The 26945-nt window shown below is 44.7% G+C and overlaps 1 protein-coding gene across 1 annotated transcript in view; it reads right to left on the reverse strand.

Annotated features, from left to right (window-relative positions):
- LOC104514956 (vascular endothelial growth factor receptor kdr-like) overlaps nt 1-26945 on the reverse strand; it is a 78105-nt gene that overhangs the window by 44539 nt on the left and 6621 nt on the right. The window contains exons 4-9 of the mRNA XM_010158777.1: nt 25662-25798; nt 24020-24179; nt 23297-23414; nt 21279-21454; nt 9957-10107; nt 7687-7792 (exon numbers count right to left, since the gene is read on the reverse strand). Of these exons, the coding sequence (XP_010157079.1) occupies nt 7687-7792; nt 9957-10107; nt 21279-21454; nt 23297-23414; nt 24020-24179; nt 25662-25798 (848 nt within the window). The remainder of the gene's footprint in view (nt 1-7686; nt 7793-9956; nt 10108-21278; nt 21455-23296; nt 23415-24019; nt 24180-25661; nt 25799-26945) is intronic.

Consider the following 26945-nt stretch of genomic DNA (forward strand, 5'->3'; position numbering starts at 1 on the left):
AAAGGTTTTGATCCCATGTGCATTTTACATTCTGAAGGGGAAGATTTTCAGCAGAATAACAGGTAAATGGAAAAGTATCTATTTGTCATGGGCACAGAACTTAACCAAGACTGGGGACAACCCAAATTTAGGGGTGAAAACAGGAGACCAGTAAACCCAGCTCCCTCTGGTGTCCACCAAGGAAAGAGCTGTGCAGTTCTGATTTATTTATGATGTGAAAATAGCTCTGACTTGGGTATGAAATCACCCAGAGAAGCAGTCTGCTCCTCCTCCCTTTTCTGTTCCTCTAGCTGTGGGCCTAATGCCACAGGTTATTAACAATCACGTGTTCAGAGCACTACCCTGACTTCAAGCAGCAGACGCTGCCTTTTTAATTACTGCTGAATCAGGACCAAGTCTTTCTTCTCATGATCTTAGAATTTTATATTTGGGAACAGAAAAAGCCAATATAAATGTACATGCTGAGGACAGAGGGGGATAAATTTGGACAGCTACTTAACAGCTATTACTCTTGTTAAGTGACAGGTCTAGATGGGAAGTCGAGGGTAACACTGTAGAGCCAGTTAAAAAGCATAACAGGGAAGGTCATTATCCATTTTGGAATATGTCCAAAGTGTTAGGGGTGACACTGACTCTTCTAAAAACCGAGGCGATGCCTCGAGCTGCATTTGGTGGCCCAGAGGTAAACGCACACATATGCTCACGAACACACACAGCTGCTGACGACTCTAACTACAAACTCGAGAAGAGTCGGATGTGTAGTGGGGGAAAACGATGAGTAAATAGCTATACTGAGACCTCATCTTACCTCAGTTATGTCTAGATGTGAAGGTGAAAAAGATGTTAAAATGATGGTGGGAAGCAATCTGGGGACACAGGGTTGGGAGGAAAAGAGAGAGTCATTTTCTTGTCTGTCTGCTCAAAGTCACTGTTCTGCACTTGGACACCAGTTTGCTGCACATCTGAGCGCAAGGTAACGCACTTTACTGGCTGGTCTTACAACTAGCACCTCCAAAGTCCTCCAAAATGTGACCTTCAAACCAGCAGCATCCAGCAGAGAAATAGATGTGATTTCAGAGCCGGAAATGAAGGATTTTGAGTGATTTTCTTGTAATAAGAAGAATCCCTTGAAATCATTATGCACCAGCTTGTCACTCTAGCTGTGTGCTCCCGGGTAAATCCCTGAGACTGGGAGTCCAATTATCTTTCCAGCATTTTACATAAAGTTCTGAGTTGCCAAACTAACCCAAGCCTGGTTTAGTCCTCAACAGCGTGATGCTCTGGAACACTAGCATGCTATATCAAGGGGCATCCAATCTTCCTTCCCGCTGTAAGACCACATAGTTTTGTCTTTTGCCACACAGAACCTGAGAGAAACACTTAGGAAGCCAGCAGTGGTATGTGCTTTTTGAGTGTCTGTAGATCAAGGATATCCCGTTGAAATAAGTCAGGGAGATCCCATTGAAAAGGAATCCCTGTCAACCCAGATGTTAAACCCCATAGTATTCACAGTGCTGATGTTGTTCATCACCTGTTACTGCAGGCAACCCAAGTTGAACAAACTTGTGAAAATTCGAAATCTGTCTGTACTTGGTCGTAGTGGCAGGTAGGGATAAGGATTTTGTTTTTCTAAATGCCAGCAGCCATTTCAAGGAAAGTCTGCAGAAGTTTGGACTCGAGCAACCAAACACAGGGATCTATTCCCATTATTAGCTGAGAAAGCTGCTAGCAGAGTTCGCTCTCCATGGAGTGGCACAGTCCCAGCATTTGGGGACCTTTAGGATACAGTGGAAAAAATTCTGAAGGGTTGATCTACTTTGTGTGCTTAGTCCATGCACCTGGCAAAGTATTTTCCATTCCTGGAATCAGAGCCAGGGTAGAAGAGTGTGAGACATGCTGGCATTTGCCACATCTCGGCTCATGGAATCACAGAAAGACCTTAGCTGCAGGGGACTGTTGGTGGTCTCCTGTCCGACCCCCTGTCCGAAGCAGGCTCACACCAAAGCTGTTTCATATGCCATCTACTCAGAAAAATCTGCTCCCAGACAGAGCACAGCACTTTCTGCTAAATAATGATGCTGAAATCTGCAATTGCCTTGAAACGTTGTATCTCTTCAGTGAAATTACTATTCATGAACTATTTACAGCCTTTTTAATTTATCTTCCACTCCACGTCCTAGTCAAGAGCAGCTTAGACTAAATGACGCGTTAACCCTTGCCAGTGTCCTCCAGCCACAGTTGGTAGCACAGACGATGTGGCTGTTCAGTCCTTAGCTTCTGTGCAGACTGCGCTGGAACCAACGGTAATTAATAACAAATTATTGGCATGTCATGTCTAGACGTCTTCCTAGTGGGAGCTGGACTGAGATCCTGTGAGTTCACTGCATACCAAACACCAAACATCCTACGGAGCAGTTTTGATGGCCTGTGTTGAATTTGGAACTCAAGGGCTCCATTTCCTATTACTTAACCTAAAGGCCACCCAATACTGCGTGCCCAAAGAAGGGATTATTAGCTAATAAATAATTACTAGAAAAGAATAAACTAAGTTTAAAACTCAGTAAGAAAAGAAATAAAATGACTGATCTCTGAAGAGCAGCTCTGACAAGTAAACAGACACTGCTGCTGGGAGAACTCATAATGGAATAGTTCAATAAAGTCCATATGTCTTGCACTGTAATGTTCCCAAACTGATAAAACCAAGCTATGTTAGAAGCAGCCAAATAACATTCCACAGCCATATACCATGAGTGTTTTGAGACATCTCATAGTAAGGACAGAGCAACAAGACCTCTTTTTTTAAGCTGGAGCCAGCATGAATTATTATTTCTTGTTATTCCTTGCTTTCTCTTTCCTTTGTCTAATCCCTCCCTCCAACAGCTTTAGTTAACAATTCCCTCTTTCTTTATTAGCTACATGTGGGCGAGGATGAGGAGTAGGAAAAGTGGGTGGAAAACTTCTCAGCTGTCTGACTCTGGCAGAGCTGGAGTGGAGGTGGCTAGAGGGAGATGAAATTATAGGAACTTCACCAGAGACCCCGCAAAGAAAATATTCAGCTGGCTCCCAATCCATCTACTTGAATGGCACAGAATAACACTTATTTTTATAGCTTGACAATTCTGATCCGTGATCTCAGTTCATTCATTTGAAGCATGCTAAAGGATGGGCTGAGGACAAGTGATAAGTCTGTGAGCTGATGGAGAGCTTCTACCCCTCATCTCTGGCAGTGGGTGTTTCTCTCCCTGTAAAATGAGAGCAATCGTTGCCTTCCTCACAGTGTATGGCAGCGCTGATGTCAGTACGGTGTGATCAGGAAAGGTGCTGGACAGGGCAGGAAACTGGAAAACCGGAGGTTTGAGGTGCCCCTGGAGGAACTGGTATAGGTTTCTAGTATGGATGGACAGACCACTCTGTGGTCCTTGGGTGGGTGGGTGCTGGCTAGTCAAGAGCAAAAATGAATTTAAGAGGGCAGGGAAGACAGGGGGCCACTTCTTAGCCAGACTGTCTCAAGAAGACCTGCCAAGGACAGCGTAGGAGTCCCTGTACTCCTGTGCCTGGGCAGTGCCTGAAACATCTGGGTAGTCTCCCAGAGAGTTTTGCTTTGTTCAGTAACGCAGCCACATGACTGTTCACCATCCCCGGCCGGGGACTAACGCGACAAGGCTTGTGGGAGCTCCCTGAAATGGGCACCCTCCCAGGGACAGATTTCAACAGCCCTACGGAGTCGCTCACATGCTTTTCACCAAACGCATCCCACTACTCTAATATCATCTTTTTGTCCTTCAAGAGGCTTAAACCTGGCATTTTTGGGTTGATTTTCTTGAGTGGTTACGAATTTCACTGGCAAAAGAGATGTTTGAGTTTCATTGCAGAAGCATCCACATGGCCAGGCCATGCTCTGATATATACATGAAAGAGAGAAAAGAGATGAAAAAAAAACCCCAGTGATGACTGAATTATCATAGAATCATAGAATCACTAGGTTGGAAAAGACCTTAGAGATCATCCAGTCCAACCGTATCTGTCCACCACTAAACCATATCTCTCGTATGGGTCTTGCTATTCTTTCCTGCTATGTCCTGTTCTCCGAAGCTCAGACCAGTACGCTCAGTTTACTAACAGGAAAGAAAATAAAATAGCAACCGAGCTCCTTGCAACTTGAAGAGGAAATTCAGGCAATTCATGCAAATGTGGGTGTTTCACCTGGTGTTACAAGGGGTCTTCAGAGGTAGCCACACAGTAGTTCAAATCACAGTGAAAAGTTCAATATTGACTCAAAACCACTGGGAAAATTAAACTACTGCAATGCATTGCCCCATCCACTGTTTGACCAAAACTTCAGTGAAGTAGGTCATAGCAGAAACGACAACCACGTGCTTTTCTTGAGGAGTGAGACTCAGCCTTTAGAAGACAGGAGGAGGTGAAATTCACTTCTCTGTCGGTGGAATGATAAGGGAACAATCATTATGATGAAGATGACTAAACCCCTCAATTTTACACCACATCAAGATCTTCAGACATCTGTTTGACAAGTGATCAAAGGTCACATCAAGCACCAGTGGTCTGTGGGAAAAATCCTCGCTTGCTGCCTTGCAAACTGCTTTGGAGCAAGATTCTGGACTTGGTCATTTCTGGGGGCTTGTTGCCATATTCTTAGCAGCTCTAAAAAGTTACTTCATTTTTTCCTAAGTTGCTGAACCACCATGTATTGCTACAGTTCATTGTGGATGAACTCTAGGGATGCTGAGAAATCTTAGAGACTAGGTAAATTCCTCCTCCTGCTGTGAGACTGCAGACATCACTGGACAGGCTCAAATCACACAGGAAAAATAACCAATCTCAGCTAACCCCAGCTTCATAACACAGTCAGTACAGGCCACGCTCAGTCGGACTCCAACATCTTTATTATTTCATCTGGCTAGTCAATGCAGATGAATTACTTGCTAAGACATGGTGGGAATGGATTGGGCTGTTTCCTGTCCATTCCATTTTTGGTGGGAATAACGACTGATAAAACACAAGGAAAAGTCTGAAGGCTGTAAGTTTTCATCAGTGTCTTTTTTTGAATTATATTCTATTATGTAAAGACTCCACTCAACACAGATAGTCTTGGACTTCAGAAAGGGAGAAGGAGAGGAATTGTCTGCTAATGTAAGCAGGGAGACAAAGTGCTGAAACCTGAGATTCGTAAAGTCTAGTTTTATTAATTTGAATAAATCTTAATCAGGACATAAAAAATATTAGGAAACACCTTAGAATGTGTTTTCAACTAGTGGATCAGGAGGATATGAAAATAATGAATATACTATAAATTGTAAAATTATGTAACTTGTCAAGAAGTATTTTTATGAAACTTTAATATTGAAATATGTAAAAGCTTAAATTAAAAGCCTGTAGGCTGAGCTTTGGAACACGTCTGAAAAGTGAACACTTCCGGATGCCCAGAGTCTATAGAAAGAGCGGAGATAGCTGTGCTGGGCAGGGCGAGGAGCAGCCTCGGGGCTGTTTGTGGTGTGGGCAGCAGCAAAGCCCTGGGAACAAGGAGCCCCAAGGACTGCATGGGTTCCTTGTACTGAGCTTCCCTCTGAGTCTGCATCTCCATTGAGCAGTTGCAGCTCCCCTCTCGGAGCCCACCAGTGTCCACTGTGTTTTACAGGCAGAAAGCTCAGGCCCGTGGTGATGTCGGGACTGACCTGTGGTAGGTGCTGTGCTGTTCTCCGTGGGAGTGGAGCTCTATTTCTCCCGATTCCTCTACCTGGAGATTGCTGCACCTTTTCTTTCCAGGGAAATTAGGTGATAGGGGAAAGAAAGGAAGTCCCTAGTCATGCTCCAGCATAGACTGAGGGTGTGTTTGGGGTGACCCACTGGACTGGAGAGCTCTGTGGCACTCCTACACCACCTCATGCAGAGGCTGCAGCCAGATTCCATCTTGTCTACTAGCAGATTAAAATTTCACCCAGCTACATGTTTGCCCCAGCAAAGTTGGTAAAAGAAGAAATGGGAGTGGTGTACATCTGCATAAAACAAAGAAATATGTTTCTGATTTTGTCTTGTTGAGGTGTCTCACTATCCCAGCATGTGGGACAATTCAGCAACCAACGGATATTTTTTGTGTCACAGCAACTGTGAAACCCTTCACTTTTGTATGGGGGATAACACAGCTTTAAGACTGATCATCAGATACCAACTAAACTCTTGGATCCCAGATCATATATTTAGACAGGCTGTATATATGGAGAGAAACAGTAGCCATGGGAGCTGCTTGTCAGTCCATGCAGCAACCAGAAGGTCTTGGAAAAGGAAGAAACTTTGTAGATACATGTCCCCAGTTTCCATTTTTCACATGTAATTAGCACTTTGTAGGCAGTGGCTTTTACCTAAGATCTAAAATTCTAAGAGAATACATTAAAAACAGACCTTAAGGGGCACTATGCCATCTAAATAAACCCAATTTATAAATATCTTCCATCAAGGGGAAAACTCAGGAATGAAATGTGAACACTGATTTTCTCCTTCCCAGCCTAAGCTCCATGTTTTCAGAGCTCTGGTTTAGATTATGTTTGGAGCTGGAAAGTCTCCATGAGAAAGAGCAGATGGCTAAGGCACTGATCCTGCCAGCTGCTGATTTAGTCTGGACTCAATCCAGAAGAGCACTTTAGCTTTGTGCTTAACTTTAAGCATGGGAGTAGCCCAAGAATTATCATATGCTTAAAGGTGTACCAGGATACGAACTGCAGCATTCAGCACCTTGCAGTATTAGGCACTAAACTGTCCGGAGCATCTACCTCGAAACCTGTAGCTGCAAACCCACTCCTAAAGCCACAAACCTCTAAGTCCATCAGAGGTAAACCACCTGTCTGAGCCAGACCACAGTATCTTCTCCAAGGCATAGCCAGCAGTCTGTGAGCGGAGTCTAGAGCAGAACAGCTGCAGCTCAAGGATTAGCGTGGCCCTAATGTTGTGTGTAATGTTGTATGTTGGGTGTAAACAATGGTGCTCATATCACCACAGGTACCTGGGAGGCATTTAGCAGATAATTCATGGCTGGGATCTTTGCAGTTCATGCAGGAGGTGTGCTGTTTGGAAGGGGAAGCAGGCAGGGAAGTGTAGAAGAAAAGAGGTCTTCCCACCTTCCTTGGCTCGGTAATAACATGGTTGGCAACCCAAACGGGTAAAGAAGCAATGACAACTCCAGCCGAAACAGGCAGGTACTGCAGGTACTTGCACACTCTGAAAATCAGGCCGGCTATCTCTGGCTACCGTAGACCTCTTAAATTACATCACTGTTTAACTCCTGCTACTGGGAGTAGGCAAGGTCGGGCAGTGCAAAGTGCTCTCTAAGTGCTAGGCATTTTAATGAACTCGGAGTCCTTATCAGTTGTGTGCACTTCACAGGACCCCTCTTGCACTAAACCAGTCTTACACTTTCTCAAGACTGAGGGAGATGGAGAGGTTTTTGACCCAAAAGTCTTTGGAGAGTTTTAAATACAGTATGTGACATCATTGCCAGAATCCCGGCATTTATAAACAGCAGAGATCTGACAATGATCCTGAGGCTGTGGAATTTAAAGCATGCTAACAACCCAAAGCAGCTTGGGAAAGAGCTCCGTGTGAGCACAGCTTCCCCTCCGTAAAGCCCACTGCTATTCCATGACATCATTGCTCAGATTTTTATCAGACACATACCTTTCTTTTATCCCCATGCTTCATGGTAATGTTTTCAATGCTTCTGATCTTGTTGCCTATGGCCATGTTCTCCTGAACCACAATTTTTGGCCCATTGGGGTTGCATCTGGAGGTAGAAAAACAAAGGTGGTGTTCAAGAACCTGAATCGCTTCAGATAACCCAGGGAGGCATCATTAAAGAGAGAGAATGTCATTTTTAGACAATAGTCCTAGGTCTTAAAAACTCCTACAAGCTATTGCTGCTGGAGACTGTTATCCCTTTGTGAAACTACTGTGTTCCTTCATTTCAACATTTCAGAATTATTTACAAAGCACCTTGACAGGTCCTGCCTCAGCACTACCCTTCCCATGGCCGGTCCCAGCGGCCTCTGAGCCCACCGTAGCAGATGAGGGTTATAGGAAGGGGTAAAATGAATATGGACTTCCATAGGTGATGATCATGAGCTGATGCTGCAGAAAAGGAACCCATAAATCATTCATGCCTTTGCCAAATCTGCACAAGATGCCTGGGTAACACCCTGGGTCAAGGGAGGGTTTATAGCTCTCAAAAGAGCCTAATTAGAAGATGTCTTGAGTGACTTCCTGCAAGGCACAATTCTGTCTTGAGGATGAAGGGAAAAAACTCAAAGGAAGCAAATCACATCACAACAATAAGGAACAATGATAGTGTTTTGGGATTCAAAGGGCACTAGTGAGGAGGGGGGAGAGAAAGAGAGAGAGAGGAAGTGAGACAACAGAAGGAAATGGGGTCTGTGTCATTTCCCTCAGGAATCCTCCTACAGCTTCTGCTGGAAAAAGATAAGGCCGCCTGGGAGGCCAGAAGAGGTAGACACTACTCTGCAATTGTATTTAAATTGATAAGATCAGGGAGTCGGAGGGCTGGAACAAGGGTTATACGAGGTCTTTTGCCACCAGGTCACTGGTTTGAATCTGGCTTAATTTGACATTCATGACCAATTCTCTCTCCCTAGACAGAAAGGTCTGGAAAAGATTTCAGGTCATCTCTGTGGCTTTCCTACAGAATGCATAACCTGTTTCCTTACGGTGTTTCCTTTCTGCTCTTGTTGAACACCCCCGAAGCAGCAGCTTGGATGCCGTCTGCTGACCTGTGATGCCAACAGCCCTACCAAGGGCTACAGAGCTGGTTTAAAAAATTCCTGCAGGAGCAGTGTAACTACCTAAATGAGGTAACGGGCTACTTCCCTTAGCAAGGGACACAAGGTCAATCTTTAGACCCATCTGAGACTACATCACCCAACATCACTGCTGCAGCAGAGAACCTGGGAAAGGAGCTTCTGTGATTTTTCATGACTTGCCCTTCACAGCATTAGGAAAAGCATGGAAATGGTGAGAAAATAAGGAACCATCCAGCAATTTTCTCTCTTGCTTCCTAGATTTACCTTCATTTTTTTGGGATTGAAAACCTGACTTCAGCCCTCTCATTGCAGAGAAGAGTTGAAGTGCAGTCAGGAATGTTATACATGGCTCCTGGGGCTACGAGGGGAAGTATCCAGACCTCAGCCAAGACCTCTCTCTGTAGATCACTCTGCTCATATAACAGCAGGAGCAAAGAAAATGGCTACTTGGAAAAGCAAATCTCCAAAGGCATCCTGTGGTTTAACTTGCCTCGTTTCTCTCTGACAGTTTTGACCCAGTGACTTGCTTCTGTCTCCACACCTCAGGCTGCCTGCAGACCTTAGCAAAGAAGGGTCCTCAGTAAGGTGTGAAGGCCTGGTCACCTCCTCCAGCCTCTGCAGCGCAGATGCTGCCACAGGAGCCCGTGCTCAGCGGGCTAGTGAAGACAGCCCCTAGGGAGCGGGATAAATTCCATATGGCAACTACATGAAGCCAAGCCTTTAGCAGGTTTGTCTGACAGTGGCTCTTATAGGGGAAAGAAGTGTGTCGCCTCTACACGGAAAGCACCTACCTGTTTTTTCTTTGTCAAGTATGTCACCTGCATCCCAGAGGTGTAAGAAAAGATCTTGGGAAAGCAGAGGGGCATTGCTGGTCAAATTAAAGAAAATTCAAGCCTGATCTTCAGTGACTTTAAACTTATTTGACACAATTCTGGTAATACAGAAGGTGCTTGTAACTGCGAAAAGATCACACGCAGCTAGTTATCTGCTGGGTCATAACCCTTGGGATCTTTAGGTGGAGAATCGCTGCTTGTGATTTTTAACTGAGATAAATAAGATCTACTGGAAAGAAAAACTGACCTGGAGGTACCAAACTATTTTGCAACATGTTCAACCATAGGAACGTCCACTTACAGCGTGTCTCTGAGGCTGCAGGGCTGCCACTTCCACTCGATCTTCGGGTCAGGATTCCCGCTTACGGTGCACTGGATTTTGTGTTTGCTCCTTAACTCCACCCGCTCAATCTTATCAAAATCAGTTTCCTTTTCATAGATTTTGGGTCTCTCTAAAGAAAAAAAAAAACCAAACCACCAACAAAATGAGTCGAAAGAGCAAATTTACATCCATAGTCATGATCTTGTTTCCATCAAAGGGTTTGAAACCTTTCGCTGTCATCACTGGGAGATGATTTAGTGAGGGTGGCTGCAATTGTAGGGCAATTACCAGCAAGACTGAAAGTCAACATCTGCAAGAACACGGATATTAGTTGTGGTATTTCAGAATATACATCGAAATGCTACCACATTCATCCTAATTGCTTTCAAATGTTGTTGTGGACCTGCTATACTTCTGGGAAATGTGTGCCATGGGATGTCTGTTAGTCAGGGACTGCAGGCTCAGGCTGTTAGTCTGTGTGCCGTGGGTGAAATAACATTCGACTTCTGATGTCACCTCCTGAGAGGAACCTTATCAAACAGCTGCTGCTCTGCACTGTTGCTGCCCTTGTGCAGGTTCTCCCCAGGGTTTTTGAAAAAAAGCCTTTTTGATCTGAAAACTTTGCAGTCCTTTTCTGGTTGTGTGTAATGTGGGCGTGACAAAGGGGCGAAGAAAGCAAGGAAGAAGTGGTGGGGAGAAAACACTCATAGAGTAATGCCAAGAAATTCTCACCGACAGTGAAACCATTAAAAATGTCGCTGCATTATTCGCATCTGGAGGGCTTGCAAGATCACACCCTTGGACTGGAAACCTCACAAGAACAAACTTTTGTGTGACACTTTCAGGGCGGCTTGTTGCCAGCAGGAAAGAAATGCTTTGTCCCATCTACTTCCAGCTCCCACGGGAACAAGTGAAAATGAGAAATAAGGCTAAAAAGTCCCCAAAGTGAACTGAACTTTTTCTAACCTCGGAGAGGGTGGGTTTTAGTTTGGGGTGAAAGCACAGGCTCTTCCCTTATGCAGACAGCTCTGCCCATCCCTAGCCGTATCTCTTTGTCTGCTTCTCATAACAGGAAATCAAACAGATTTATTGGTTGGGGTCCCTCCGTGGAACACCTCTGTGCAGCCAAGTGTGGCTGCTTTACGCTGAGGGCTTTTGACAAGTTGGGAAGTGAATGTAGATTAGATTTCTATTTTTTGGGTTAACTTATTTTTTCGGCTGTCAAGGAGGCCCCAGATATGTAAATATGAGCTACTGCCCACCTCATCAATCTTGAGCCCTTTCCCTCTTCTTTTTAATAGCATTTTTTCCCTTCAGCCTTCTACTCTTACGAGAGGACTGACCAGACTGATCCCACGTCTCGGTGGGATCCTCGCTTTCCATTTCTCATGGCTGCCAGGTCAGACTGAAAGATCTTCTGACCTCATCATTGCCTGAAAATACATCAGCATTTCCTTCTCCACCACATGAAGGGAGCGCTGACTGTAGTTGGTTCAGCCATATCCTAACTCCCATGCTATAGTAAAACATTAGCTGCTTTAAAGAGTCTTCATTAGGTCCTCATTAACATTTCACTTGGAAAACCCACTTGACATGCCTTGTTTGGATTTGCTCTTGTGTTCCCTTTTGCTTTTTTGGTCCCCTTTGGCTGAGTCTTGTTTCCCCGTCTGCCTGCAGACGATGTTCTATCAGGCTCCAAAAATCCACTCCTCGCTCCTTCGTCCCTTCAGACAGGGAGAGGGATTGTCTTTTTGTGAAGGAGAAGCGGAAGGGAGCAGATGGGAGAGTACTTCAGACTGTGGTTAGGGGCTCTCAAACTCACATCTGTAACGTGGACACAGGGTTTCCTGCACCACATCGCTCTGGGTTACGCAACATGTCGTTGATCAAGTGCTTGAGTTTTGTGAGCAATTCACAGGACAAATTATTGGGACTAATGTTGAATTTCCCTGTCACTGGAATCTCATTTCCCATCAGTAAATTATTTCTGATCATAAAAATAATTTTGTAAAACTCCCTGGAGAGAGAAGCACATTTTTCATTATCTCAGGCATTTTTCTTTTCGGACTCAAATCCTGTGTTCAGTGTTTCTGGACTGACCTCAAAAGTGTGATTTTCACTTGGAGAAAGAGACTCTTAAGTTCAGTGTGAAAGGTTACTCAAGTGTTATGTGAAAGGTTACTCCAGTGTGATGTTTTCTGGGCTGTAAGAACAAAGCTTACGCGTTTGGGGAGGGAGACAGTATGTGTGGTTTTGTGTGTGTGAAAGAGTAAGGGGGGGACAAGGTTTCGTTGCAATCTTTTAATATTAGGAGATTTTTCTGCACTCCTGGTGAACACCTTAACTGCCATTTAAGTTAGCCTTCTAGAAAAGCAATACTAATTTTAACTCGGTCAAATTCAAGTAAGAACATACATGAGTGACGAATGAATTCTTAATTCCACAATTACTTTGCTGCATGGCACTGTTAAATATTACTTGAAACCTGAAATTAGTCAAAATGATTCATCAATTGAAATAATTATTATTTATGAGGCTTAAGCAATCATTTTCTTAAAACTTGAGGAGCTGGCTAAAAATGCCTCCCCTCATTTCTTTCACAACGCCTTGTAACACAGTTGGTGTGGGGTTGTAGCTAATTATGGGCACGACACTCCAAAACAGACGCAGTTTTTATGGATCTCTCTCTTTTTCCCTGCAAAGGTGGTAGTGGCGGTAGGTGTCATTCTGAACATGACTCCTGCGGGGGTGTTACGGCGGTGGGAACGAGGCCCTTCCGCAATCTGGACGTGCCCTCTTTGTGCTTGTAAGGGTGCTGGCCCCCGTGACTGCGGGTTTTGATGTGGAACGTGGGGTACTCACATGGGATATTTCTTGAGCTGAAAACCTTCCAAACCTTTGCACACCGTCATGGCCATTTTACCTCTTACTGTGCCCCCTGAGGGCAACGGAAGCTTTGCCATTCCCTTTGCTTGCTGCTGGGCCAAACCCTCTTTACAGAAGCTGCCTCTATCCGTGACGGAGACAAGTGAACTGGCTTCTGTGGTGGGTACTGGCCTCCTAGATTTGCTCAGACTGTAACTAGATAGTTGGCTCACCAGGCTGGCATCTGCAGCAGTCTCACCCTGGAAAAGGCTCTCCACATTCACGTCATGAGGGGTCTGTAGCCTGATGCCAGTGATTGTCTAAGGTACACCTAGTAGTGCATTTCTCAGGTAACTCTCCCTCCTCTGAACGTGTTTCAGGTTCGCTTACTAAGCAGCATGGTGGATTATGCACAAACTCTTATCTTTGCTCACAGTCAGGTGTGAAAGGTAAGCCTCAGGGTACGAATCCATTTGTAAGCCCTGCTAAAATCCAAGTATATTTCTGGTTGCACCTTAAATTATGCATCTAAAGTGCGGGTTTCATCCACACACACACATTTGCATGTGTATTGCTGGTTTTTAAGCATGCCAAAACTAAAAAGCTGTTGGGAACAGAAAGCTTTAGCAGGCATTGGACTAATGGCAGTACAAGGGTTGAGTAAACATGCCTCTGCACAGCCCCTGCAGTGCACCTTGCCTCCTCCAAGTGCAGTGCAGTGCCCTCCTTTCTCCTTGAAGCTCTGTGACCATGTGAGAGCCTGACCTACAGCCCCCTCTGCTATCCTAACCTTGGGCTCATGGAACAGCTTCCTACAGAGCCTTGTCCCCAGCCTGCCTTCCTGCCTGCCACAGGAGTGCTGAACCCCGAGAGCAGATGTTGAAATACACTTCTGTCCTGACCTGAAGTATCCCTCGCTATCCCACTTCTTGCTTCCACTCCCCCCACACTGAGATCTGCCTGCTTATTTTCAGCCTCTGCCTCCCATCCCTTGGCCATTGCCCTCCCCAGGCTGAGTTTTCTCAAGCAGAAGCCAAACAAACCTTAAAAGCTTTCTTGACTCTAGCTGCATTTGGAACGTGCGATGTTCAGATGGCTTGAAATGTCTTGAAATAAATGGGTTTTCGTCCTCTCTGGCTTAAAGTGTGATTGTATCCCCAACTTGCTTTGCAGAGGTGCAATTGCTGGTGTGAGAGCTGACCTGAATAGCTAAAGACTTTGCTGCTGCTGCACTGTGAAAGGCAATCAAAAGCAGTTCTGCTTACTGTACATTTCAAATTGATCAGCATTATGTAAATCTCACCTTCCTTTCTAGTGTTATCTTTGGTTTGTGGCATTAGGAGCAAATAACATGGACAAGGATGGGGACATTAACCCCCTGGCATTACCCCTTTTGCAAGGGACCCTTCTATCTCAGAATCCATTGCAGATGCTGTTATGGGGTTGCACACTTGTCACCCAAAGGAGCATCCAAATATAGAGGACAGCACACAGAAAGTTTCCCTGCCCTTTTTAGAGAAACTTTGCTTTACATTCAGTGACCCCTGACTGAACTGCTGTTTACATACCTTCCCCACTACCATGTAAACTGGGTTTCAGAAAACCTTTTCACATTAAGCACATCATTAAAATAACAGAGTGGTCCAGTGGAGCATTCACTCTCAACCTTATGTGCGTCGCTGAACATGGGGCATCATTAAAACTACTGATGGAGTGGCAACTTGTTCTGTAGTTATCCCTTCTGTTTCCCAAAAGCAAAAATAATTTGCACTTTAGAATCTTTCATCTGATGTCTGTACAGTACTTGATGGAAATATAAGCCCTGCAAGTAGAGCTAGGTGAATATTCTGGAAGGGAGATAGGAAACTCATTAATGCAAGTTTGGACTGAGCAAACAGTGTGGGAAAAAGAGGATAAAATTGCCCCCAAAATAAAACCACTTCACCTGTGTTCGGCTTACAGTGGTCTCTGTGGTTTGTTGTTTCTTGTTTATTATTATTTTTTGTTAGAAGGAAAGAACGAAAACAAGTTAAATGACCTGAAAGCAAAACTTTTGTTTGAGGCTGGGAGAACATTGTGTTTGACCCCAGCTGATTTTGTCTGGGTGGTGTCTTTGTTTCGTTCTGTTTGCTTTATTGTTTCATACTGCGCAGCACGACATACAGGGCTGCTGTGAAGTGGGTGCACAGCATTGTCCCCGCAGTACCTCTGCGGAAGCAGATGCCAAGATGAAATGAGTGGCCAAAACCTCCGTGAGTCAATACCACGGCCAGGAATAGAATTAGGGTCACTGATTATCGGTCACCTGCCTAATCTCCAGCGCACACACCCCGCTGCCCCATTGTCACCCGCTGTTACGGGCTGGCAATGCCAGCAGGGTGGAAGCCAATGCAAGAGAAACCATGCAGGTGGATATTCTATGAACAGAGAAAAATCACGGGGCACTTGACCTACCCTACAGGGATTTTATTGTTGAAATGGCAGTGGAGCTTTGTTTTGTTGTTTCTGACTTTGTACTGTCACTTTTGCATGTATCTACCTTCGCCTTGTAGAAAGAAAGCCGTCTTTTCCAGTCCTGTACCACCTTTCCCAGATCTGTCATTCAACCCCGATGCAGCCAAACTTTGGGAAAAAAGGGTTTTCTCTTGTCTGTCTCTCCCCATCTTATTTTTAGTGGCTGAACAGATTTCATAAGCAAATGCGTAACGATGAACTGCTTAATTTTTAGCAGGGCAGCAGTTTTCTAGGATTTTTGTTTCTGCCCCCTTTTCCTGTTTTTCAAAAGAGACAAACAACAGTTAATATACCTGCAGGCTTGGCCGAGAGGCAGCATGGAAACCATGTGCTGCTGCTTTCCGACTCCCCCCCACTCTGTTTTTTAGGGGCTGTCAGAGAGAGATTGCTGCTGCAAAGACGTGAGCTGAATGCTTCAGATGTTTTCTGGCAAACTCCAGCAGGCCCCCACCCTCCCCTTCCTAAAATTGCTTCGGCTACTTCCAACGAAATGAAAATAGCTCATCTGGCTTTTTCATTAGGGGCTCTCCTGGGAGCGCAGAGAGGCTGAGCGGAGGCTGGACTGCAGAGCTGCAAGTGTGCAGGGTTTGCGTGATGGCAGTGAGAAAATTCTTCATAATTTGTGAATAATTAGTGTGTCGGAAAGGCCTGGTCTGTCTGTGCTGCTACGTTCTTTCTTTCCTTTCATACATCTCCCAGGGAAAAGTCAGTTGCTTCTCTCCTGCCTGTGTCTGATAAATGAGAGCGGAAGGGTAGACTGGAGCACTGCTCCTCTTTGCCCGTGCTCTGCTGAGTGTCCTCCCCACCCAAAGCTTTGGCCACGGCCAGTGCTGCCAGTACCCAGGAGGAAAGCAAAGCAATGGGCTTGGGGAGGAACACACCAGAACAGCGGTTGGATGGAGATGGGCTGTGTTTTATTTTGGGGTTTCTACTTTGCTTGGCTGGCCCAGGAGGTGGAAAATTAGCTTTTCTATTTTGACTTTTCCTGAATGGGTCATCTTCCAAGGAGCTACATGGGAGATGGATATGATACACAAAGGAACACCAGTCCTGGCAGGATACCAAAGCATGCAGGCACAGTGAAGGTAGATCACTTTATGTAGCCCAGCTTCTCATATCTGGCTCAGCCCTTTAACCTAAACATGAGTTGGGTTGCACTAATAATCCAAATAAATTCATGTTATGCACAGTGCAACAGTGTCCAACAGAGATTTCAGGGGCCCTTCCATGCACAAAAGACTATGGGAGTCTCTCCTCTGTCTTCAACCGGCTTTAAATGAGATCCACCACTCAAAGAGCTCTTTTTCTGTGAACTGGCATAGCCCAAATGTATTAACCTCATCCCAAAGGTTCATTTCCCTCTTCAGATTATTGCTGGGTCTGGTGGAGGTGATGGGTTATTTTTGACATGGATCACTACCTATTTATTAACTTTTATGGAGATCACTGGGGACTCCTTTGATGTCAACTCATCCCTTGCAAGCCAAAGTAGGTCAGGCACAGAACTCCCTTTGCCTTTGATTTTAAACCAAACATGAAGAACTGGCCTGACTACAGAGTAGGCAACATGCATCACTGAGTGCTCTGGAGCACTTCTCTCAGGTAGCAAATCAAGGTATAGCCAGTCACCTTGGTGCCGTAACAAGGAGCACGTGGCAATGCACACGTGAATTCTCCATGCACCCCTTTTATTCCAGTCCTTGCCCAGGAGAGAGGGAATTCATAAGGAGTCTGTGAATTATTATTGGTTTTGGTACAGGCTATTTCTAGCACTTAATCCTGCGTTTCTTGTAGATACAACACAAGAGCTTGGGGGATGAAGGACTCTACAAGGGAATGTAAATTCAATTGACTAGAGCAGCTGGAACCCAAAGCAATATTTGCTGGGAGAGTGTTGAGAGAGCATAGGAGAGAAACTCTGGGACAAAGAAGAAAGGCAAAGTGGTGAAGGAGGTTATTCATCCCATTTTTCAAATTAACTTATGCTTCAGTGCAATCTTCACTCACAACGTGGTGGTCAGAGCATGCTGACTGCTCCATAAAGGGCTCAGCAAGAACCCTGATACATGCAGATGACTTGTGCAAGGGTGAGAATGAAATGCAGCCTGCTTGCCCATAAATAGATTTCAGTTTTTCTGTTTATGTGTTGTTCTGAAACAGCTTTGTACTCCAGCCTGGAATAACTCTTTTCTCCCACGTTTCTCCTTCTTGTCTGGCTCAGATGTGCAGCCACCAGCTGTTTGCTAGGATTGTTCCTTCTCCTTGCTCCCTCCCCTCCAAATTCCTCAGGACATTATTTTCTTGAAGCTTTTCTCAGTAAGAATTTAATCAAACAAAACAAAAACACAGCAACCCACCGCTTCTTGGACAGTGTTTGATGTGTAAATATGTAAAGAAGGAGTGTTTTGAAAATGCAGTCAGCTACCTCCTGTGGACTTGAGCCCTACAATGAGCCAAGGCGACTCCAGAAGGGAGAGATGTGCTCCTGCAAGATTAAATTCCAGCTGCAGTGGGAGCACGGGTGACCAGAGGCTGCTTCTTAAAGAGACATTTTTTGAATAGCAGCGTGATTCTCCTCCAGGCCAGGAAGCACTCGCATATCTTCATGATCCTCCTTCCTGTATATTGTCACCAGGTCCTCGCCTGGGGCCGGCATTGCGATCAGTTCCCACCCTGCAGCTCAGGGAGTCATTTTCTTCTTTTGCCTCTTGCTTCTGTGGAGCTGAGTGTATGGAAAGTGACTCCCAAGAAAGCCTGCAGCAGTGCTGGTCTTCTAGCAGGTCAGGAGATAGGTACAAGGCATGTAACCTGCTGTCCTGCAGGGCTTGAGCAGATGACTTCTTACCTTGTTCTCATCCTGCTTAAAGTGTTCTTTTCTGCTGCCATTACTCTTGAATAAAATACACTGCAAAAATTAATATAGTGCAGTGTGATGACTGAGTCCTGCTGCTATTTATACTTGGTTCAATTCACAACACTATTATCTTTAAAATTCCTCTATACCTAGTTCAAGTTCACAGTGATGGGTTTGTCACAGCACGCTGACTGCCAGTAAAACTACTTGGAATGTTAATGATGTATTATCGTTAGGATAATCATTCGGATATCGTTAGGAGAGGGAGCCGTGTGCTCACTTATCATTTCTTCAATGCAGTGTCCCCTTGCAGCAAAAGAAAACTTTCAAATTACATTTATTTTCTCATTCAAAAGTCTATTTTAATGATTTTCCGTCTTCTCTTTAGTAGTATAGCTCAGAACCTACTTTCACAGATGCAGCTCTGAAATTTAAAAGACTGGCCCTGGCTTTTGGGAAGCAATGCTGTGACCCAAAAAGAAATGTTACTTCTCAGTCACAGGGAGCTGGTACACAGTTACGTACTCAGCATGAGGCTTACTGGGTGCTGAATTGCTGCAGGCTCCACCTTTTAGACATGATGCAAAGCTGATGCTCCTCCCACCGTGCTCACCTGCAAGCCCAAGCGGGTTTTTTCCCATCAGGTCTGCTAATCCCTGTGTTCAAATTCCAACTTCAGTAATTGCAGACTGCCCATGGTTCTGAGCAGAGACATTCATCACCCCTCCCAGCTCCGAGGTGTGGTGTGTCAGTGGTGGGCATGGTAATCCCTGCGTGAAACAGCTAGAAAGTGTTTTGGCCTCTTTCAAGTGTCTGCTGAAACTCCACGCAGTTGAAACTACTCAGGTGCAGTACCAGGGTATCGGTCGTGATGACTGGAGCTAAAGTGTCAGCTGATTTGTTGAGGAGTTCAGGGGAAAACTCCCATCCGTGTTCAGTTTGCAGCTCCAGAATTTTTTTGGAAAATAAAGCAAAGGATACCCAGGTCTGACAAAGCAGCAGTCCCTTTTACTGAAAGCACAAGAAAAGAGGCAGTTTGCTGCTGTTGGATAAGCAAAGTTTGCCTTTTTTGTTGTCCACCCACATGCATCTCAGCAGAGCGATGCTCTCCTTGGGCTGAGTGCTTCCCCGGCAAAGGCAAGAGAGATTTCCTGGGTGGTTTGGGTCAGCCCTGTCTACAGTCAAGGCAAACATCCTCACTGTTTGCAGCCTTTAGCCGAAAAACAGTGGCACTCTTCCTCAGATATTTTCCTTTGCTTGCTCTCATGCCTGGGCCCACCTTCTTTTACCAGAGAAGAAACACTTGCTGTTCATTCTTCTGTACTCCACCACACAGCACCTTCTCCAGTGGGTAACGTTCCCCCAGCTGCTGGACTTTGCAGACTCTGGAGAAACGGTGTTTTTGCAATGAAATAACTTCCTGATTGAAGTCTTTGTTGGGCTGGTGTCTCCCAGAGGCTAACAATGAGCACCATGCTAGGCATGCAGCGTGTGTGAGAGACAGAATGCCACATACTTGTACATACAATAAAGATGAAAGGCTTCTGCTGCACTTAAGAGCATGGGATGGTTTAATCCTGAAATAGCATCTTGCTGATGCAAACAAGGTCTGTTTGTTTTTTATGTGCCTATTTGGGGAATGGCTGCTCTTCAAGTAAACATTCTCTTTTGCATGCAAACACCAATATTTACCTTGACAAGATAGTTTATTATCATTCTTAATTTTCTCTTCCTTGGAATGTTTCCGTTCTCTTAACGAAATGGCAAAACCATTGTGTGGATAAACAACCTCGAGTGAACAAATTACCACAGTTTAACACATTCCTGCAGCAGTACCTGACCATAAGCATGTTCTTAGCTCTCTCCACTCCCAAGTCACACATTAGCTTATATAACGTTTAAGGTGGTTTAAGCTACCATATCTTATTTAGCATTTTTAATAGGCCAAAAGTGCCTAAGTGACAAGTTCTCCATTTGTTAGGCATTATTCCTTTCTGAAAGGTGAAATGAGAAAAACACAAATGCTGGAAATTACATGGTGCAACTGCACATAAGTATACAAAAAAAGGACAATTGGGAATATTTTCAGGTGTAGAGAAGATAAGGTGAAAAGAATTCATCACAGAAAAGAAAGCAAACCTATCTCAAAAGCTTTATCTCACTGCCTGAGTGAACCTTGGGAAATGCAAAGTGAAGCAGAACTAACTTTTGCTGAACTCCTGCTTGGCCTCATGATTCCATCTCTGTTGCCAAATTCAATGGATTAAAAGATGTGCAAAGAGACAATATGGCTCTGTCTTCCATTACCCAACAAGGGCGATTAATAAATGTGATTCTAATACCTATTTTCCCCCTGTGTCAAGTGAACCTGCTTCAGTGCACACCACAGTTTACTTCAGTTTTCTCTAGATTCCCCTGAAAATGAACCTGTCTCTCAAGCACTCCCAGCAGATAAATGACAATACCTAAAATACAGACTTAGAAAGTGTTTCTGTAGCAGAATGATGGAGAGACATAAAAGGCAGGGTAGCTTATCTAGTTCCTTCCGTCAGCCCTATGGGGACTTTTCCTGTCCCAACAGTATGTTCTCCAGTGCTTTGCCCCAGCTAGTTTATAATCTCAAGGGATAAAACTTCCATCACTTCTCTTAGGAAACTGTGCCCCCAGCTCCAAGACCTCACTACTACATACCCTCCCAAATTCCTGTTGATTTAAGTCCTGTTAAGTTGGTTCACTTTCAAGCCATTTCTGCTTCCCTTTGCAGAGACACTGTCCCAACACAAAGATGCTGCAGGCTATTTCTGAGGCAATATCTCAGTGGAAAGTGACTTTAGATGGCCTGGTTTCAGATTCACTCTTCATACCAACTCTCCGTTCTGTTGTTTCTGTTTAACTTGTGGCGAAATGAGCTGGTTCTTCAGTGGTTCCTAAGTAAGGTGGTAATCTATGCACTGTGCTGTATCAGCTCGTATCAGCTATACCTGGGGAAATGTCACCCATTCCTGCAAGGATCACACAAAAATTGAGGAAGAACAGAGCAGAAGTCATTATAAAGATCAAGTCCTTACCTGTCACTACTAGCTGCATGGTGAGGTTCTTATACAGGCCGTACTGTGCATTGCTCAAGACGATGGTGTAGTTTCCAGCATGCTTTGGTCTCACATCTCGTATGCCCAGTCTGTACTTCATTGGATCCAGCTCATAGCAAGTGTGGTTATCCTTGATCATTTTGCCATCCTTGTACCTGTTTTGAAAGTCCCATCAAGGCTCATCATGTGCATGCATGCGTGTTAGCCCTCAGCAAACCTAACTGTTACCCAAGCTGGGGTGGGTAGGGTCATGCTTTGGAAACAGCAAGGGAAACACAGATCTAGATCAGCGCTTGAATTGGACATCTATTCCTTTTTTCCTTCCATGCTGAAAATGAGTAGCACCTGCAGTGCTATGGGATGGCTTAATCCGGCAAATAGGAAAAAGGTATTTTGATGGATCTGAATGACCAGTGCCTCTCGCATGCTCAACTATGATCAGGAATGTACATCTAGAGGCCCCCAAATTATGCCGGATGTGCAATACTAAGTGCAGGAAATCATGGGTTAGCCAAAATTTATGTCTTCAATTTTAAACCAAGATATTAATTAAGCAGAATTGTTTTTCAAAATGTATATATGACCCTTTACTGTTTCTGAAAAGGCTGAAGTCTGTGACCTGGAGAATTTACAGTCAATAGGAAGGTCAGTGAGGAATCCACCGTCTTGAATCTTCACTAGCTAAGAGCAGGATAGCAGAGTCTGCATGAGCAGGCTCCTCTTCACTGCCAACCCAATATGCAGATTTGGGACATGAATATGGAATAGGCCAGACTTTGCCACACACAGAGCTTTAGGCTGGGTGGAAGGAAAAGCTGGGGCATGTGTCCTACTGCCCGAGAATGCTGGAAACTTCCTTTACAGTCGTTTAAACAACTGTACTGAGAGACCTCCAACATCAACAGCTGTAGCTTCGAACACAGAGGGAAGGCAGCGCTGGTGGTCCCAGGCAGCTACCAAGCAGCTCCATACCGAGCACCGAGAACAAAGCCTTGGCAGGGAAAAGGGGGACGGTCCCCACTTCAGCTCAAAAACATTTCCATCTCCTAAATAACAGCAACAATTAAAAATATCTCTTGGCAGCATTGATTTCACTGGTTTGACTGAATATGAGAGAACTTCATGTTATTTGACTGCTAAAAAAAAGCAGCAAACCCATCCCTGACCAATACCTTGTGCTGACAGCCAGGTTCCCCCCCTCAAAGTGGCGCTCAGCTGGCCAAGGAACAGTGCGCTGTGCGGCGCTAACTCACCCAAGCCACCTTCTCTGCCAGGACAGGCAACCCTGTGCCAGCTGTTGTATGGGATTTCATTCATTAAAGGTGTGTAAGGTGTCGGATGGGGTTGTTAATGAAGCGTAGAAAAGGTAGCAAGAGAGAGGACAAGGGATGGTAGGGTAAAGAAAGAAATCAGTGTCTCCTGGAGCTGCTGATGTGTTGCCCCTCCTATTAAGCTGATCCATTACAGGCCCGATGGAGCCCTTGTTTGTCCAGGAGGGTTCACTGCGTTGTCTGCAAGGAGCTGACATTGCTGGTGGCACAGGATTGGAGAAAATTACTCAAAAGTTATAAAGAAAAACAATTTCTCATGTTGAGAATGTGTCCTGCAGCTTTCTGTTGTGCACTGCCTCCTTGCAGACTGACCACCACTAATTGTGGTAAACTGGCAACCCTTCCCCAGCAGCTTTCTACTTGTGTCTACCAAACAGTTCGGTGTCCTGGGTAAATGAAACCCCCATTTTTCCTGTAAGGAAAAATTTTCTGCATGATGAGGAGAGAAAAACAGTATGGGAAAGAGGTATGGGTTGCCCAGCTTCACAGAGCACATGTCAGCACAGAAAGGAGTCACATCTCCTTAGCTGAACTGAGACCACAGCTATGGGTGTTCCCGGCTCTCACCTGTTACCTGTGTGGTGGGGAACAGTGAAAATCTGTTCTAGACAGGAGCCCAAAAGAAGGTCGTGTATTCCTGATTATGCTGAAGGTGACAGTACTCACCAGGTGACGCTTGGACGTGGAAAGGCATCCACCTTCGCAGCTAGTTTCAGCGACTTGTGTCCTGATGTAATCTCGTAGTAAGGCCCTTTCTTATGTGAAACCGTAATGAAAGGTTTGTCTGGGAAGAGAAATGAACAGGACAAGTAGTGTCAGATTTGCCACAGTACAGTGCTCCCGTCTTTGCACTGCGTTGTGTCTCCCCTGGATTTTTTGCAACACAGACCTGCGGAAGCTGCAGACAACCAAATGGGGTGTCAAGCTGTTACTGCAGTGCCCACGCAAAGCTCGGCCACAGGCAGTAAGGTCTGTCTCCAAAGGAAGGGCTTGATATTTAAAGCAGAGAATCTGCATCTGCACTGCGCCTGGAGCGGCGTGTAAAAATGCCTCAGGTACCTCTTGTCCGTGTGAATGCCAGCAGGTGAGATTTTCCAGGGCATCCAACCACACTGGGTGCCAGCTTTTTCAGAACAGTTCACCTCCCAGTTAATCCACACCCTCAGACGTGTCTCACTCTGGAGCTCTCTAAAGTTTCTTTGAAAACAGAGAGCAGGGTGCTGACTCCCTCATAGATGGATTAGAGATTATAGATGATTAACTTCTTTTTTAACTAGTTGGCATTCTTCCTAATGCCATTTGTATATCAACAGATTTAATAACACAGCGTTACCCTTTGAGGTTAACAACTCTGGTTCTTGGGTACGCTGGTTTAGCTGCAGAACTCACCATACACTGTAACGGTGACATTGGCCTCCTGCCCGGTTACGTTGAATGTTTTGCACATGTACAGGCCTCCGTCTTGCATGGTGACATTTTCAATTGTCAGGCTACTGACAACTTTATACACACTGCCACTCTGGTCTATTGATCTTCTAGGATAAGGATGCTGGAAGTCAGAAAAGAGGAGGGTCAAAAAGCAGCATAAACTGGATCATGTTGTTCATCCTTTCAAAGTCTGCCAGTAAAGAAAAGCAGTGATTCATACCAAAATTACCATATCTCCCCATCACTGAAATAAATATAAAGGACAAATCAGCAGGATGAGCTCTTGTGTGAGGTTTCATTATCAAGTCTAATAAGAGAGAGAAACAGAGTGGAACTGTGGCACTTCTCTGCTGAGATCTGGGCAGGCAGGTAAATAAGGGGATGCGTCACAGATCAGCCCTTCTCAGGGACCAAATCCCAGGGGTCTCAGCACAAAACTGCCGTTGCCATCTGTAGGGCCAGTGTTGTGCTTTGGGTTTTGTTTGGTCACAGTCAGTATTTTTCTGTCTTAAAAAACTCCTGCTTTCTATTAGAAATATATTATGACAGAAATATAATCTATGATAACAGCCAAGGGCCAGTGCAAATTCCTGAAGAATTTTAGAAAGCATTATCGCTTCTGATAGGAATTTTGATTCCAGTGATTTGGCCAAGAAATTTTACATTTATATTTTTAGAAATTTAGGGAAGGTTCATAGAAAAACAACTCTCTTCCATCATATGGGGTTCAAAACCCCAAATTCAGTAATACCATATTGCTTGCACTTCTATAAATTCTATCTTAATATTTTCTGTAGTTTCTTCCCCAAAAGAAAATCAGACATTCTTTCTTTAAGTAAACAAGTAAGTAAAAAAAAAAAAGAGTTTTTAGGAATCACATTTTACACTTTTCGAAGAGGCTTAGATGCTTCTTTGAAATGTATATTTTGCTGAACTAAAAAGAAAAGAAGTCCAATCATTTTAATTCTGAGCATCAAATAGAACCATGAGTAGTAGTTCAGATAATGAACTGATTTGGAAAATACCCCTTCTTCCCTCAGTTTTTCCTTAGGAGAACTGAAAGATTTTAGTACATCAAAGCAAATGCTCAGTCTCTTACATGTTTCTACTTCATATCTGGCATTTTTGTATTGCATCCCACAGAAACCTACAGTCAGAATTTATATTTCATTCTGTGGTGGAGATTTCAGCAGATACTTTTGTTTCACTTTTTCCTACTTAATAAATGCCAAGATGGGTGAGCACTTTGACAACTTGCAACCTTCATGGCTGTCTTTGAGACTAGCCACTGTGAGCCGGGACCAACAAACAGGCCAGAAGAAATGAGACAGCTATTCTTCCCCACAAGAAACATACACTCCTGCTTTTCTTGCAAGCGTGTATTTAGCCTGAGATTTGCAGTTTAATTTGCAGGTCCAAGATGGTCCGGGAAGTTTTAGATTCACCCAAACTAAAAATACCATCAGTTGTAGGCTTACAACAAATGGTTGGCTGTATTTCAGAATCAGTAGTAGTTAGGGCTTACTCAGCCCTGTGAACAGATCTGTCTTTTGGGTAGGGGGAGACTGCGTGAAAGCAGCATACAGAATTTTCATCCACTCACTCGCCCATTAGGACACGTCCAAATGAACTCAATGCGCCCGTTGAAGAAGGTTTCTGCTTCGCATTCCAAATTGAGTTTTTCTCCAACCAGCAGTTTTTCGGACTTTGCTTTCAGAACCAGGTTCTGTACTCTGACCTCTGAAATGAAAAAGCAAATGTATAAGCACACAGCATTCTCTTCATCAATGACATTTAAGATGGAATCTGCAGTCGGATTGTGGACACAATATCCACTCCCCTCACAGTTTCCAAAACACCTCACCTTCTTCTGGCATCTCTATGGAACTCATTGGAAATGCCCGTGCAGTTGGGACACTAGGCCAGTTGTACAAACGGCTGAGCATCAGGTGATCAAACTAACTGATCACATGTGGACACACATCCATGAATCACTTTTCTTGCATTTGCCATGCTGGGCTCCAGCCCTCACACATCAGCTCCGCAGCCACGCTCAGGAGTTTGCAAAAGTGACTCATCCTTTTGAGGGCCTCAAAATGTTTGCCTATCTGTGAGAGGATTAGTTTCAGCAAAACATGAAACATGTTTCTCCTACCCGCTGATGACGAGCTACTTTTCCTTTGTGAATGGGTCCTCAGGTCTTGGTCTCATACCTTTATTGATGCCTTAAATACATCAGCTCTGAAATTATCCTGCATCATGTTTATGGTGCCCCATACCAAACACACATCTGACCATTGCACACAACACATTATGGAGTGAGGTTGAGGTGCTGGAGCGTGTCTGGAGAAGGGAACGGAGCTGGGGAAGGGTCGGAGCACACTTCCTGTGAGGAGCAGCTGGGGGAGCGGGTGGGGGATCAGCCTGGAGAAGAGGAGGCTCAGGGAGACCTTATCGCTCCCTACAACTGCCTGAAAGAGGGGTGCAGGGAGTGGGGGTCAGTCTCTTCTCCCAAGTGACAAGTGATGGGACAACAGGAAATGGCCTCAAGTTGTGCCAGGGGTGGTTTAGATTGGATATTAGGGAAAATGTCTCACAGAAAGGTCTGTCAGGCACTGGAATGGGCTGCCCAGGGAGGCGGGGAGTCACCATCCCAGGAGGGGTTTAAGACACGTGCAGATGAGGCATTTAGGAACATGGTTTAGTGGTGTACTCTGCAGTGCTCGGTTAACAGTTGGACTGTATGATCTTAACGGTCTTTTCCAACTTAGAAGATTCTATGGTTCTAAGATGTTGCCTGTGTCCTCTTGGGCTACAGAGGGATGACCTAATGGGGTTTTTAGATTTGTATTCATAATTCTAGTAAAAAATAATTACTCCAACAATG

The sequence above is a fragment of the Eurypyga helias genome, unplaced genomic scaffold (assembly GCF_000690775.1).
Source record: "Eurypyga helias isolate BGI_N326 unplaced genomic scaffold, ASM69077v1 scaffold9459, whole genome shotgun sequence".
NCBI lineage: Eukaryota > Metazoa > Chordata > Aves > Eurypygiformes > Eurypygidae > Eurypyga > Eurypyga helias.